This window comes from Cavia porcellus, unplaced genomic scaffold, assembly GCF_034190915.1.
Source record: "Cavia porcellus strain 051 isolate PalLab524CR breed Dunkin Hartley unplaced genomic scaffold, mCavPor4.1 scaffold_16, whole genome shotgun sequence".
Lineage (NCBI taxonomy): Eukaryota > Metazoa > Chordata > Mammalia > Rodentia > Caviidae > Cavia > Cavia porcellus.
This window is the reverse complement of record NW_026947499.1, coordinates 49236219-49253275: the sequence shown is the minus strand read 5'-3', so window position 1 is coordinate 49253275 and position 17057 is coordinate 49236219. Positions and strand designations below refer to the sequence as shown.

Sequence of the window (17057 nt, the reverse complement as noted above, 5' to 3'; positions counted from 1 at the left end):
TTGCATACACAGTGATAGTGGTACAGCTAGCTTTTACTAAGCACTTAATCTACGTTAGGCATCATGCAGAGTATTTTACCAGCGTTATCTTGCTTACTCCTCAACTCATCCCCAAAGTTTAGATACTGCTTTAGAACTACCCATTTTGGGCATCATGTTTCATTCATTCAAGTAATTAATGTGGATTTCTAGGATGTGGAAAAGTTAATCCGCCTTTGGATCCATGAAGTTTATCGAGTCTTTTATGACCGCCTGATTGATGCAGAAGACAGACAGGTCTTCTTCAACATGGTGAAGGAAACTACTTCCAGCTGCTTCAAGCAGACCGTTGAGAAAGTAAGCAGAAACCCTTGATCATTTGGCCTCACAAATGTTCTCAAGTGTTTGATCAAAACTATTCTCAAATTCCATATCTTCGTCCCAGTAGAGATTCCCCACTCTGCCCTTTTACTCTCAGAAAATGGCACTGCATGGGTCAGCTAGTCATTTTAACTAGTCATACTTTACTTGATCCAGCTTTGCTTCCTCCCCCCGCCCCCTTTGGATGTGGTCCTAAAGGTTGAACCCAGAGCTACCTCCCTGGTCCTTTTCATTTTGAGACAAGTTCTCTCTAAGTTGCCCAGGCTGGTGTTCAACTTGCAATGCTCCTGCCTCAGCCTTCCACATAGCTGGAATTATAAGTGATTTTTCTTTTAATGTGGTTTCATCAGAGTCTTTATAAAAATCAGATGAACACACTGTGTTAAATAAGGAAATAAACAAGCATGATGCTGTACCATGACTTGAATTATATGCTTAAAACAATCAAGGGCATCTCCCATTCTCTCCTTTCACACCTCTCAGTGCCAGCCTGGTTGGACCCCGGGCTGGATGCCAAACTGACATTTATCTTTCGCACAGGTGCTCATCCACTTGTCACCCACTGGAAAGATTGTTGACGATAACATCCGTAGCCTCTTCTTTGGGGATTTCTTCAAGCCAGATAGTGACAATAAAGTCTACGATGAGATCACTGACCTGAAACAGCTCACAGTGGTCATGGAGTATTACCTGGGAGAGTTCAACAGCATCAGCAAGGCTCCTATGTCCTTGGTCATGTTCCGGTTTGCCATTGAGCACATCTCCAGGATCTGCAGGGTCCTGAAGCAGAACAAAGGCCATTTGCTTCTAGTGGGGATTGGGGGTAGTGGGCGGCAGAGTGCCACTAAACTGTCCACGTTCATGAATGCATACGAGCTATACCAGATTGAGATCACAAAGAACTATACAGGTAGTGACTGGCGGGAGGATCTGAAAAAGATCATGCTGCAGGTTGGGGTGGCCTCCAAGAGTACTGTGTTCCTCTTCACTGATAATCAGATCAAAGATGAGTCATTTATCGAGGACATCAACATGCTTCTGAACACAGGTGATGTGCCTAATATCTTCCCAGCTGACGAGAAAGCTGATATTGTAGAGAAGATGCAAATGGCAGCCAGAACATCAGGAGAGAAGATTGAAGTCACTCCTCTTTCTATGTACAACTTCTTTATTGAGAGGGTGAAAAAGAACCTACACATCGTGCTTGGTGAGAAGCAGCAAGTTTGTTCTTTTTCTTACAGGTGTTTTAGGGTCTTCTGAGTACCTTAATCCCAATACCCTTAGGACAATGGCCCCAAGGTTGATTCAACCAAGACAGAGTCCTCTAGCAATTTTTCCCACTCTTCTCCTGAATAACTGTTTTAAAGCCTGTTCCACTGTCTTCAATTCTCTCAATTCTCTGAGAATATGTTTTAGCATATTACCTTTGCCCAAAAAATACCTGGTACTCTCTCTGTGAGTGACACCCTCTACCTATCCAGAAACCTAGCATTTGTGTTAAATATTTCTTATGACCAAGTCCCATTAATTTTTACATCCTCCCTCTCTCTCATATCCACCATCTTGTACCAACCCCATATTAACTAAGCCACTATTATATCACCCAGAACTCATCTCTAAAACTTTCTGTTCGACATCTGTTCTAGACCTTTAGTTTCACTGAGCCAGGATGAGTTTTTCATCATACTGCAAATAGAATCATTGCATATGTATGTGAGTATGCGTATGTGTGCATACCACACATACATTCACACAAATTAAAACACTGAAAATGCCTTCTGTTAAGATAGGGACAGAATTTCTACCCTGTGGTCTTATAAGTTCATTTCATATCAAACCAAGCTGCTTCTCTCTCTTTTCTTCACCTGCATTGATCTCCCCACACTTCTGCATATGCAATATGCTTCTTCCTACTACTCTGAGTCTAAGTAAATAATGAAAGGAATTTGGGGGCTAGAACTTGAATTCTGTAGTTGGATGGAGATGGGGTCAGAAACAAGCTGATGACAGCTTCTGTAAGTAACTATGACTTCCTTATATCTGAGTCAGCATAGATATAGAAAGTGTCCCACAGGCCTCCAGCCACTGTAAGAGATCCAAATGATCTAGAAAAAACAATGCCATATACAGGTTAATCATAAGGCTACTGTGATATACTGAGAGCCCATCTCAAAGTTACACAAAAATGTCCCTGTGTCTTTCCTGAGCTTCCCAGCCAGTTGTTAAGCCTAGTCATGTCTACACCTTGGGGGCCTCAAAAGAAGCATAATCCCACCCACCCACCCAAACACCTTGCCTTAGCATACGTGTATCCTTGGAAAAAGGCAATCAACAAAGCTTACTTTTCATTAGCCATGAGTCCAATTGGAGATGCCTTCAGAAACCGCCTGAGGATGTTCCCTTCATTGATCAATTGCTGTACAATCGATTGGTTCCAGTCCTGGCCCACTGATGCCCTGGAGTTGGTAGCCAACAAATTTCTAGAGGATGTGGAACTTGATGATACAATTCGGACAGAGTAAGTATAAGTTTTAGTACCTTGAATATTTCAAGCTGAAAATCTTAATGTTCTGTTCATATTGTTGGTTTAGATTTCTCAATTTACATATAGAAAATGTCTTATTCTTAAATTGAATCACATTTAGATATTTAATAAAGCATCTTTTATGAAAATATTGAAATAGCATTTTTTTAGAGTTGTCTTGGAGATACACTGTTGTCATAACTATGAGGAACTGATATAATAATTTTACAGGAATGGTCTTATAACATGCATTCTCAGGAATGATGTTGCTGTCAAGGAGATGAGGTGGCCCTTGCGAGGGTGAAAAAAGTTTATCTTTTTATGTATAAAGCACAAGTATACAAAAATGCCTATTCATTTACAAATTAATTCTGGCTGTAGTAAGGGAAGTGATGAGACTGTCCAACACCCTGAATGTTCCAAGAATGCAGAGATCAAGCTGCTTTGTCTTTCCCTGTAGCCTTACTGCTTATCAAGTGCTTATAGCTTAGTAGACTCAATTACTGTTTAATGAATGAACGAATAAATTAATGAAGTAGGTAAAATTAAATTATCACTGGTCTTAAATTCCATTTCAAAACTTTTAAATTTTGTTTCTTTAGACCAGAAAACCTTTCACCTGGGTCCATAGGCTCATGGGTAAAATTTATTTGGTGAATATGTATGAGGATAAATTACCATCATTTCTACTGACATCAGTTAGTATTGTGTATTTCCTTTAATACTGAAGACAGACAATAAACCCCAGTTCAACTATCTGCGCCTGTAACTTTGTTGCTAGTGGTAATCACTGCTCTTTTCACAGCTTACATAGTTACCTACTTATAACACTTTCTTCAAAATTATGTTGATTTTTAGGGTTACTGCTGAATCTTGTTATTTAATACAGTGACTGGCAAACTGTGGTCCATGAGCCAAGCTCAGTTCATACTTTATTTTTGTCAGTAACATTTTATTGGAACACTCTGTGCCCATTCATTTACACATTATTTATGGCTGTTTCTTTTGAACTACAGCTGTGAACCTAACTAGTTGTGACAAACACCATGCAGCCCCAAAATGCTGAAATATTTACTATCTGACCCTTTCCAGAAAAAGTTTATGAACTTTCTGGCTTGTGTATTAATAAAGAACCACATATATTACTATTTTGTAAATTCAGTTTTCAACATATTTTGAAAAGGGTGTTTTAGCATAACTGGTTTCCTTGGTAATCCCATGTAGCCTATGCATTTTGAAACATTTCTCTGCAAATCCAGGAGACTTCTACAGACTGGCAAAGGTTAAGAATGTCTTGCTTAAACCCTAGTGACACACCTAAGGGATAAGAGGCCATTCTAGTCACCTCTTTCTTTCTTCTCTACCTTAGTTATGTTGACCTATTAGGTTTTGTTGGGCCATAACCAGCGTATGTACCTCCTCACACCCTCATGTTTGCTTCCAAAAATATACTAGATTTCCATGTAGGAAATTGAATCCCATCTAAGAACCATGGTATTTTTGGCAGGGTCATCTCCATGTGTAAATACTTTCAGGAGAGTGTGAAGGACCTGTCACTTGATTATTATAATACACTGCGAAGACATAACTATGTCACCCCTACTTCCTACCTCGAACTGATTCTAACCTTCAAGACTCTCCTGAATAGCAAGAGGCTTGAGGTGGACACAATAAGGAACCGATACCTGACAGGTTTGCAGAAACTCGACTTTGCAGCTTCACAGGTAAGTACTTCCCCAAAAGAAGAGGGCAGAAGAGCCAGAATACAGCAAAAGTGACAAGGACTTGCTCAGGTGCTGCAGTTGAGGGCACCAGATAAAGACAGGATCAAATCTGCATTCGTACAGCTCAGCTTGCTTGCCTCATTCGAATCCTGGTCTTGTAAGATCCTGTCTTTGTTTATAATTTTAATATTTTGCCCATCATATTTTTGGGGTGTTGATTTTGACTTCTTAAAGTATTGTAATGAAGCATTATTTATTTTAAGCACTGAGTATTTTGTGTTTCCTTAAAGTTAGTATCTGAGATGAAGGCAGTAGGCCTTGTAGGGTGAGATCTGGGTTCCAATTCCAGCCGGCAAACTTTCAAGCCATAGAACCTTCAACATGTCATTTCACCCTTCGGGGCCTCGATTGCCTGTTCTATGAATGGGTGATAACAGTCTTCACTGCAAAGGGCTATTATTGAGATCAAATAAGCTGACCTAAATATTGCCTTCAGTGAAGTGTTTGACATATGAATTATTAATTAGTTCGTGCTTGGAGCCACTTGACAAATTATCTAAAATTAGAGCCATGTTATGAGATGGATTTTTGGCACCAATAAAGAATTATTGCAACAGATCGATTTGCAGTGGGTTAACCTATGGCTATGTACAGCAAGCCCTTGAACATTATAACACAGGGATAGGAGAAAACATCAGAGGTGGCCTCTGCTGCTCTGCTCTTAAGGGTGTGAATACAACACAGTGGCCTTTGCTTTTAGAAGAGTCTTCCCAGGAGACTGATTCTGTCTGTTTTCTTCACAATCTTAAAAAAGGGTGAGCAAACTGTGTTGTGTTGGGAGCATAAGGGAGACCTAAAAAAGTCTAGACCAGAAAAGGAAATGACAGTGGCAGTTAACAATCCTTGAGCTTTATCAGACAGTCCATTCCGTGTGAAAGAAAGCACTATTTTAATCATCTTCATTTTACACACAAGCAAAATGAGACACAGAGATACCCGGTGACTTACCCATGATCACACAGCCTGGTGAGTGGTTGGACCAAAACTGAAGCTTAAACCCATTTGCCTCCAGGATTTGTGTTCCTAACCAGGCCAGCAGGCCATGCCCCAGCTGCCATACAGGCTTGCTGGTGACAGTGGATGCAAGGTCATGAAGACCCTCTCTAAATATTTGAAATCCAATCCCATGGATCTGAGCAATCTTACAGGGCAGACTCAGCACCATGGGGTGAAAATTGTAGTGGGCAAATTCAAGCTTTTGCACAGAAAAACCTAATGAGTTTAGTTGTCTGAAAAATTAAAGAACTTCCCTGATAGGTAGTGAGCTCCCCATTATCAGAGATATTCAGAGACCAGAAAACCTTTGGTGGAAATATTTTAGAGGGCATTGGACTGCTTGTTTTAGTTATTTTAGGCTGGCATAACAAGATACCATAGTCTCCCGGCTTCAGTAGCAAGCCTTTATTTCACATGGTTCTGGAGATTGGGAATTCCAAGATCAAGGAATTAGCAGATGAATTGTCCGGCGAACTGGGGTGTATGAGGGGGGCTACTCTCTTCCTGGTGTGCACACAGCCACATTCTTGCTGTGTCTTCACCTGGTGGAAACAGAGAAAACTGAAGCCACTTCTTTTTATAAGGGCATATATCCCATCTTGAAGACCCCACCTTAATGACCTCATCTAACCCTAATTACCTCCAAATACCACTGACCTAGGGATTAGGCTCCAGCATATGAACAAGGCGGGCACAGTCACTCCACAGCACTGAAAAACTCACCTTGAAATCCCCTTTAATACCAGTTACCTGATCTCTGTTTCTTTCACAATCTTAAAATACAGCTTTTAAAAGTGTTTCTTAGCTTGCTTTTGGCTTATCTTTCCCAGTCTCCAACACTAAAAAGACAAGGGAAGAAATTATACCTTTTAAAAATTTTATTTGCCATTGTATCACTGTCTCATGGAACAGAGTGTATTAACTGTAAAACATGGCATGAACTCAAAATTACTGATCAAAGAAGCAAACAATAGTCAACAAATACATATCCAGTGCATGCCAGATTATTGGTTTGGATTTCCGTAAAGGACAGGAAAGTCATTCCACTTTTGCCAACTTTGCCATTTTTGTTTTATTTTTTGGAATTGGCACGTCTGACCATGTAGTCCTCTTACCCTTTTCTCTTTGCAGGTGGCAGTGATGCAAGTAGAACTGACTGCCCTCCAGCCTCAACTCATCCACACCTCTGAGGAGACAGCTAAGATGATGGTGAAAATTGAAGAGGAAACAAGAGAGGCTGATGCTAAGAAATTCCTTGTTCTGGCAGATGAGAAAGAAGCCAATATCGCCGCTGCTGTTTCTCAAGGAATCAAGGTATGAAGAGCCTAGAGTAAAGGAAAGGGAAGCTAGTCCTGCTTTATTCTGGCGTCTAGATACCATATTTCAGAGGCTGATTTGCTGCTCGCCACCCCATTATTTTCCTTTAAATAATTATAATTCTAGTAGGAGATTTCCAATACAAATTCTGAAATTTTTACTTTTGTTTAAAAAGAAAACAGTCATTTTGTTCACATTAGCCCCACATTCCATGTTGCACCTGCTGGTGCATAGATGCTGGCTCTTAAGTAAGCCCTAGCCAGCCTACTTCCCCGGCTCATATCACTAGTCTGGCCCCGGACAGCAAAGGAATCCACATTTTTCTGTGGATCTGCACTGGAATCAGGCAGGCTACAGCTCGATTGTTCTGCCCCTCCTAACTTTAGTTTCCTAATAAAATAGAGGCATTAACCAAAAAAAAACATATGAAGCCCATAACATGTACCAGAACTTAAGATCCATGTTAGGTGTTCTCCAAAACTGTTGTTCTTTGTCCTGTACCAAGTGTGATGAAGGCCAGCTTCTCAACACACATGGAGACCATCAGGAAGGGAAATACCATACCCAGGACTCTGCTCCGTGGTGTCAGGCAGAAACAGCAAGCTGCTGACACCAAAGGGAGATGAGCAATACATGAAGTTTGTAAGGAGATGACCCAGGGCTTTCTGCCACGCCCTCATCCAGGCAATAAACTGCCACCTCAGGTTTCGGTGGGAAGGGCTGAGGCTTAGTGCTGTCCACGAGGTGAGTCAGGAGGTGGAAGAAACTATCCAGCAAGAAGAACAAAGAAGCCCGCATTTGGCCTGTGGTTTCCCTGAGGCTTAGTGTGAACCAGAGTCCTTCCCTGGACCTTTCAGGTCTTCAGTCCTCCTGAACATGAAGATTGCTAAGTTTCCTCAACTCTCCTTGCACTACTAGAAAGGACGGAACATGGGGGAGTGTACAATACAGTGTCCAGTTCCCAGTAGACTCCATAGCTCCATGGAGTGGTGCTCATCCTGGAAAGATGGGGAGACTACAAGAGAAAAGGATGGGCTCTGACACTTACTCCTGAATGCAACACTTTGCTTTATGTGGTTAGTTCTTCTTAAGCCAATGCTTCACCTTTTTCCTCTCTACTCAGTGTGGTCCGCCAGAACTACTATAGAATCTATTACATTTAATCAGAGAAGCCTGGTGCACCTTCCCTTGCTAAGGGGCCATTATTAACTGTAAGGTTTTTATAATAAAAACGAAAGTCATCACAACATATATGAAATAATTTAAGAACACAATTTTCACACAGTTTCGACTTCAATTAGAAGTTTTCTTCTCATCCCTATTCACACATGTGGATAGCTTTATTTTATTGCAATCATAACACAATTGTGATTCATATAATGCTTCTTATGTCACTTAACATCCTAACATATTTTTCCAAAAGTCACGTAATCATCTTAATGACCATTTTGAGGAGGTACCTCACACATTAGGAAACCATTCCCGTACTGGGTATTGAAGTCTATTCCTTCATGCACTTGGTTTTCAATGTCTCAATAATGTAAAGAATAGTTTCTCAACAGAGATGTGCATCAGTCATCGTCTGAGTTTTAGAAATGCAGACACTAGGCCCCACCCACACTAAATGAATCAGAATTTCGGGGCGTAGGGCCTGACCATAAGGATATTCTAAATACTGCTCAGAGACTGCTATAGAACAAATGTTGAAGATTACTATTACATATAAGGCCACAATGAGGAGTCTTTTGCAGTCACTTGACAACTCAACTTGCTCTAAGATCGAGCTGGAAGCCAGGCTTTATCTCTTAGAGAAGAGAGCAGAGATGCCAGGCCACAGGAAAGCATGAGACAGTAATGTGCCACTGGTTGTCTGGCATATTACAAGAAACTAAAATGGGAGGCTGAGACAGGAAGATTGCAAGTTTGAACCCAGCTGAAGCAACTTAGAAACTTAGCAAGATCCTGTCTCTAAATAAAAAGCAAAAAAAAAAAAAAAAAAAAAAAAAGGCTTGGAATATAGCTCAGTGTAAAGGCTCTGGGTTCAGTGTCCAGTATAAAACCTATCCAAAGAAAGTGAGAAGGAGAAGGAGGAAGAGGAAGAAAAAGAGGAGGAAAGGAAAGAAAGAATGAAAGAAAGAAAGAAAAAGAAAGAAAGAAAGAAAGAAAGAAATTGATTGATATGAAGCCCTGGGTACCTGTGATCAGTGAAATCTGCCTGGTATCCAAAGTCATGGTTGAGCCAACACATTTGGCCACCTCTGCCACCAAACCTTTTCTGAAGCCACCCATGACAAACAGAAGAGAACAGCTTAGATTGTCTCTCTTACCTTGCAGTTTGGTGCATGTGCTAAGGATAAAAATGAGTAATCTGTGTTGACCCTGAGTCTGAGCTATTCTTTCCATCTAAAGCAGACAGTTCAGTTTTATGGGGACATCTGATGTAGCTTATGGAGGGGAGAGGTTAATATGATGAAGCTAAATGAGATATTGCTACATATTTGTTTAAAAAAAATAATGCGTGGTACACATACCTATACATAATACATGTATCTGCACACACATATGGAAAAAGGTAAAATAACTCTTTCTTTGCCTATGGAATATAATAAACCTATGGAATATAAGTACTTCAGCACAGCTGGTTTAAGTTGTCCCAGAAGACATTCTCTTGTAAAGTTTCACTTCAATCACAGCTGTAGTATCATCTCTGAGTCTAATAATTCAGGAGGAGCCTTGCTCTTTGATTAACCAGGTGACGACCTTGGCTAATGCATTTTACATCTTGGGAGTCGTGTTTTTGTGTGTAACTGAATTACTAACTAATCCATAAGGCCCCCTTGATTCTAAAATCCTGTCATGATTAGCTTTCTTTTTTAAAAAAAAAAACTTGCAATATGATCCATATACCTTTAATAGTCACCATTGTAAATTGTGTAACTTACTGGCCACAATATATTGACAAACTTGTGCAACCATCATTACTATCTAATTCTAGAACATTTTTAGCACACCTCCCCCCAAAACCTATACATGTTAGTAGCCATTCCCCCATCCCTCCTCCACCCGCCCACAGGCAACCACTAACCTACTTTCTGCCAGTATGGATTTGCACACTCTGCACATTCCATATAAATGTACAAAAGGAGACTGCGTCCAGCTTCTGTCACTTAGCATGAAGTTTACAAGGTTCATCCTTACAGCAGGCATGAGTAGTTCATTTCTTAATTGTTGGTATTCCATTGTATTAATTTTGTGTTTAAATGAGTGAATACTGGATAAACATACCCCATACCATTTTCCTGGAGCTTAGCCCTGTCTCCACTTCCTTACCCAGTTCTAACCTTTGTTCTCATTCTGCCTCATCCTGCCTGAAGCCTTTCACTCTGTCCCTGAGTTCTCCTGCCTCCCATCTCTGCCAGTTTCAGTGTGTTCCACACCCTTACTCCATCCCTGCCCTCTTCCCAGGGATGAGGGAGCTTTATCTCTTCCCTCAGTTTGCCCTTTTCTCATCCTATATGTCACTTGACCCCTAATTCTTATTCTTTAGTCCTCTCTCAACCTTCCCCTGATCAATAGATGGGAAGCCAGCCACCTCGTGTCTTGGGAATTTAAACCATATCTTAATTTTTTTCAGAGACAGAATTGCAGATTTTATTGGAGATAAAAGAGATAAAGAGGTGTAGATGAGTTATACAGGTTTCAAGTCCTGCTAGCAGAATAGTGACCATAACGAAATAACAAAATCAATAAGCTCTGTGAACATGCTCAGTTTGAATATTCAGATAGGGCTTTGTTTGTGGAGGAGAGTTCTCTTGACTGCTTTTTGTTTTTGGTTTTGTTTTGGGGGGGGGGAGGAGGTACTGGGGATCAACCCAGGGACACTCCACTACTAAGCTATATCCCTAACCCTTTTAATTTTTTTATTTTAAAATGGGGTCTCATTAAGTTGCCCAGTATGGTCCTCGGGCTTGGGATCATCCTGCCTCAGCCTCCTAAGTAGCTTGGATTATAGGTATACATCACCATTCCTGGCTTTTTTTTTTTTTTTAATGAATGAAGATAGCAAGTATCAAAATACAATCAGAGCTGGGAGTGGTGGTGCATGCCTGTAATCCTAGCATTTGGATAGTGGAGGCAGAAGGATGGTTGCAAGTTTGAGACCAGCCTGGGCTACGAAGTGAGCTCAAGGCCAGCCTGAACTGCATACGGAGACCTGGTCTCAAAAGACAAAAAAAAAAAAAAAGCACCTGGGTACATAGCCCCACTTCCTGCTTCCTCTGGGAGCTGAGATCGTCTCACTTTCCTGTGCTGAGCCCTAGCCATCTATCCCTTTTGTCCCTGTGTGCTGCAGAATGAATGTGAGGGGGACCTGGCTGAGGCCATGCCAGCGCTGGAGGCTGCACTCGCTGCGCTCGACACCCTGAACCCTGCAGACATCTCACTGGTGAAATCAATGCAAAACCCACCCGGCCCCGTCAAGTTGGTCATGGAGAGCATCTGTGTCATGAAGGGGCAGAGACCAGAGAGGAAGCCAGACCCCAGTGGTTCCGGTAAGTCCCCACCCTGTCCCAGATGTCCCACAGACTACTCTTCCCTGGCAGGAAGGATGCCGGTGCCCATCCCACCTCCAACCTCCAACCTGTCCCAGTCCCCCAGGCAGGACCAGAGGAATTTAGAAAGGTACCCGGATGAGTACACATACCCAGAGAATCCTCCTGGGCTTCCTTACCTCTCAGTCAGTCAGGTAGGAAAAATCAGGTATCTGTGGGTAGAACAGAGCTTAGTGCAGGTCGCAGCCTGAAAATCATTTCAAAATGAAGATTGTATGAACCAAAGTCCTGGTGTGAAGCAAACACACAGAGTCAGATTGTGAGTATTTGTGAGAAAGAATGACAGAGAGAGAGAGAGAATGAGATAACGAGAGAGAAGAGGAGGAGAAAGGGAGGGCAGGGACAGATTGATAGAAGGGAGGAAACGAGAGATTAAGAAAGAATGAGCTAGAAACAAAGACAAAATAGACTGTAAGACTGAGAAATAAACATAGAGCCACTGAAACATCGGACGTATGTGTGCAACACACAACACATGCATACACATACACACAACAGATAATAAACAGAGACCATGAGGGAAAGAAATTGGAAGGCAGGCAGGGAAATGGAAAAAGGAGGGGGAGAAGAGGAAAAGAAACACATGAGACATCGAGGCAGAAGGGAGAGAGACAGCGAGAGGAGGCAGAGCACACGTGTGGAGTCATAGAGACAGATACAGAACAAGTAAGAACAGAAGAGACCAAGAACAGAGACAAAGACAGGGCAGGAAATGGGGGGAGACAGAGAGAGAGAGGGAGAGAGAGAGAGAGAGACTGTCAGAGAGTGTGAGAGAGAAAGGTGGTTTAGGGTGGTTTAGGGTGCAGGAGAAGCAAGAGCCGAAAGGAGACTCAGAAGGAGTCAAGGGCAAAGGGAAACTGAGGATGAAACTGCTGGTGGGGAGAGAAGAGAGGGCACAAAGGGGAAGGGAGGGAGGAGAGGGGACAGAGGGAGAGAAGGGGAAACACGAGGAGGGGAAGCTCCTTATATAATTAAACTAGAGGCTTTAATAGATGAATATTAATTTTCCTTAAAGTTCCAATTCATGGTAGGACTTTGCGTTAACACCAATGTCTTAGAACTGAACAAAGATTTTTAAAAAGCACCCATAGTTAGTACTGTTTCCTGTCTCTTAAATTCTCCTATCCTGGAAAGAGTCCTGCTTTCCCTGTGTTCCCCCTGGAGTACTAGAAATCCCTGGTCTTTCACTTGGGATCCTCTGGTTTCTGCTTCCCTTTATTTAACATTCCCTCTTGTCTGGCTCCTTTCTGGCCAACAACAACCACTTGAAAAAGATACAAAGCAGATCAGGAATAACCAAGCAGGGAGTGAACTTTAGGGAAGATCTTTTAGGGGAACTGCAGAGGCACTGTAAGTCACCTAAGGATGAGCTCGCAGGTACTTCTGCACCTAGACTCACCTGGGGAGCTGAAAGAGCACCGAAACCCAGGCATACCTTTAGGGATACTTATTTTATTAATCTGAGGTATAACCTGAGTGCCAGTATTTTTTAAGGTTCCCTGAGTAATTCTAAGGGACAGCCATGTTTGAGACCTGCTGGGTCAGATTGTGAACTTGCTTCTCATATCAGATCACTAATGGCCAGCACACAATCCATCGTTATTTAAAATTTAAGCAAATTGCATATATTATTCATCAAAACCATAGGATTTAGTGAGTGTACTGAGGTGGAGCAAATGAGCAATGGAATTAGGTTTAGACGCTTTGAATTTAAATGAAACAAGTCGCTTTCCAGAAAGCAAACAAAAACCTTCATGGAAATATTTGGCTAGCTGTTATGTTTGGACTTACAAATGGAACACCTTGTACTCCATACAATGTCTCAAAGTATAACTTCTTTGATGAGCCTCAGGTTGGCAAGTATCAGGAGCCAGAAAGGCTCTGAAGTTTTTTCTAACATGTCAACAAAAGGAACAGTGTTTCTCAATGGGATTGAAGCTCACTTGATTAGCTAATGAGTGCCCAGGAGGACAGGGCAGGCCACAGTGCCTCCTCCCAGTGTGAGCCTACAAGCCACTTCCTCAAGACCACTTCTCTCTCCTGCTGTCATCATGTGGTAGACTGACTGGTGTGCCTCCAACCTCCTCCCCAGACTTGAGAAAGAACATTCCAGACACATGCCCACTAGTTCCCCTTGCCTCCTGGTGTATGTATGCAGGGGCTAATGGGGCAACAGTCAGATCGTATTCACTGATAACTGAGTATCAGGCACTGTACCAAATTCTAGAAAACACAGCATGACCTCACAGATTTGTAGACTTTCAAAGGAAGTAAACCAAAAATGGTGATTACAATTAGTGCTATCAAAAAGCAGACCTACTCATAGACAAAAGAAATACTTAAGGAGGAGGGGCCCTCCTTGGAAGAGAATTCCAGGGAAACCACTCCATTAAATAGCTTTTAAAGTGAGATACGAAGTCTGCTCAGGAGCCAGTTAGATGGAACTTGGAAGCATGAGCAGAGAGCTCATGGTAGAGATGCACTTGAGATTACAGGGAAGTTGAAGGAAGGTCCTTTGGGACATGAATCAAGGGAGAAAAGCAGAAATGAGGTGGATGAGATTGACCAGGCCTCCTAGATTCTGGTAAGGAGCTTGGATTTTTCCCCTCAAATCCAATAGTAGCCATTGCACAACTTGATAGTTATCTCAGCCTACATGTAGTAATACAGCCTATCTCTGTTTCTTGTACTGAACAGGTAAGATGATAGAAGATTACTGGGGAGTATCAAAAAAGATTCTTGGAGATCTGAAGTTCTTGGAGAGTCTCAAGACATATGACAAAGACAATATCCCCGCATTGGTCATGAAGCGGATCCGAGAACGGTTTATTGATCACCCAGAATTCCAGCCAGCTGTCATTAAAAACGTGTCCTCTGCCTGTGAAGGTCTGTGCAAGTGGGTGAGGGCCATGGAGGTATACGACCGTGTGGCCAAGGTGGTGGCTCCCAAACGAGAGCGACTGAAGGAGGCTGAGGGGAAGCTGGATGCACAGATGCAGAAACTGAACCAGAAAAGAGCAGAGCTAAAGCTAGTAGAAGACCGTCTCCAGGCCCTGAATGACGAATTTGAAGAGATGAATGTCAAGAAAAAGACACTGGAGGAAAACATTGAAATCTGCTCCCAAAAGCTGATCAGGGCAGAGAAGTTGATCAGTGGTCTTGGTGGAGAGAAGGACAGATGGACAGAAGCTGCCCGCCGGCTGGGAATTCGCTATATTAACCTGACAGGGGATGTGTTGGTGTCTTCGGGGACTGTGGCTTATCTGGGTGCCTTCACAGTGGATTATAGGGCCCGATGCCAAAAAGAGTGGTTGGCCAATTGTAAGGACAAAGTCATCCCAGGCTCCAGTGACTTCAGTCTCAGCAATACATTAGGAGATCCTGTAAAAATCCGTGCCTGGCAGATTGCTGGGCTTCCCATTGACTCCTTCTCTATAGACAATGGCATCATTGTGTCTAATTCCAGGCGCTGGCCCTTAATGATTGACCCTCAGGGGCAGGCCAATAAATGGATCAAGAATATGGAGAAAGCAAATAAACTGTCCGTTATCAAATTCTCAGATGCCAGCTATGTAAGGACACTGGAAAATGCCCTGCAGTTTGGCACCCCTGTCTTACTGGAAAACATTGGGGAAGAGCTGGATGCTTTCATTGAACCTATCTTACTCAAGACGACATTCAAGCAGCAAGGAGTTGAATACATGAGGTTGGGTGAAAGTATCATCGAATACTCCAGGGAATTTAAGTTGTACATCACCACGCGTCTGAGGAATCCTCATTACCTTCCAGAAGTTGCTGTGAAAGTCTGTCTCCTCAACTTCATGATCACTCCCTTGGGTCTCCAAGATCAACTCCTTGGCATTGTGGCTGCCAAGGAAAAGCCAGAACTGGAAGAGAAGAAGAACCAATTGATCGTGGAAAGCGCTGAGAACAAGAAGCAGCTAAAAGAAATCGAAGATAAGATCTTGGAGGTTCTCTCTCTGTCTCAGGGCAACATTCTAGAGGATGAAACAGCCATCAAAATTCTGTCCTCCTCCAAAGTGCTATCTGAAGAAATCTTAGAGAAGCAGGAAATTGCTTCCAAGACAGAAATGGAGATCGATGAGACTCGGATGGGCTACAAGCCAGTGGCTGTGCACTCTGCCACCATCTTCTTCTGCATCTCTGACCTGGCCAACATCGAGCCCATGTACCAGTACTCCCTGACATGGTTCATCAACCTCTACGTACTTTCCTTAGCCAACAGCACTAAGAGTGAGGAGCTGGATCTGCGGATCGATTACATCATTGAACATTTCACCCTGAGCATCTTCAACAATGTGTGCCGCTCTCTGTTTGAGAAGGACAAGCTGCTCTTCTCCCTCCTCCTAACCATTGGCATCTTGAAAGAGAAAAGGCTAATTAGTGAGGAAGTTTGGTTCTTCCTTCTAACTGGAGGTGTTGCCCTAGATAACCCCTACCCCAACCCAGCTCCCGAATGGTTGTCCGAGAAGGCATGGGCAGAAGTTGTTCGTGCATCCTCATTGCCAAAACTGAAAGGCCTGAAGGAACATGTGGAACAAAATACTGAAGAATGGAAACTGATCTACGACTCAACCTGGCCCCATGAAGAGACATTCCCTGAACCCTGGAAATTACTTGAAGGGTTGGAGAGGTTGGTGATCCTCCGATGTTTGCGGCCTGACAAGATAATTCCAGCCATTAGGGACTTCATTGCTGACTATATGGGGAATATGTACATTGAAACCCCTACATTCGATCTCCAAGGATCCTACAATGATTCCAGTTGTTGTGCCCCATTGATTTTTGTGTTGTCTCCAAGCGCAGACCCAATGGCAGGTAAGGACAAAATACAAAGAACACTGAAATCCCATCATCTGTGGGTGGTTGACAATAGCATGTCCTTTAAACAGGGATCTTCTGCTCAGGTGGCTGTGAAGGCCAAGTAGTTAACAGGCCAAGGTGGGCATGAAGGAGCTGAATAAGTCATTCCTTCCTAAAGTGGGTAGCTGCTGCTCACCACTCCCAAATTGAGCCATCTGGAAACATGAGACAGAATTACAAGATTATTTGATTTTTTCAAGAAAACACAGGAATACAAAAATGGCACATTTTAAAACCTGAAACTGTAACTCACTGAACTGTCTTTCTAAAACATGTAGAGCTGAACCCAGGGTTAGATTCACCCTTTAGTTACTGGTTTATCATTTTTGTCTTTTTCTCTATTGCTTCTTTAATTTAAATTTTTTTGTAGGACTGGGGATTTAGCTCAGTGGCATAAGCGTTTGCCTGGCAAGCACAAGGTCATGAGTTTGATCCCTGGCACCAAAATAATAATAATAATAATAATAATAATAATAATAATAATACTGCATTTGTTTAAAAAAATCAAATCAAATAAGGATATGGCTCAACCAGTGGGACTTTACCCACCTCAGAGGACATTTGGTAAGGTGTACACATATT

The 17057-nt window shown here is 42.4% G+C and overlaps 1 protein-coding gene across 1 annotated transcript in view; it reads left to right on the top strand.

Moving 5' to 3' along the window:
* Nucleotides 1-17057, top strand: part of Dnah3 (dynein axonemal heavy chain 3) — a 177684-nt gene that overhangs the window by 138436 nt on the left and 22191 nt on the right. The window contains exons 48-54 of the mRNA XM_063227087.1: nucleotides 193-336; nucleotides 901-1567; nucleotides 2713-2878; nucleotides 4392-4608; nucleotides 6796-6978; nucleotides 11333-11531; nucleotides 14289-16430. Of these exons, the coding sequence (XP_063083157.1) occupies nucleotides 193-336; nucleotides 901-1567; nucleotides 2713-2878; nucleotides 4392-4608; nucleotides 6796-6978; nucleotides 11333-11531; nucleotides 14289-16430 (3718 nt within the window). The remainder of the gene's footprint in view (nucleotides 1-192; nucleotides 337-900; nucleotides 1568-2712; nucleotides 2879-4391; nucleotides 4609-6795; nucleotides 6979-11332; nucleotides 11532-14288; nucleotides 16431-17057) is intronic.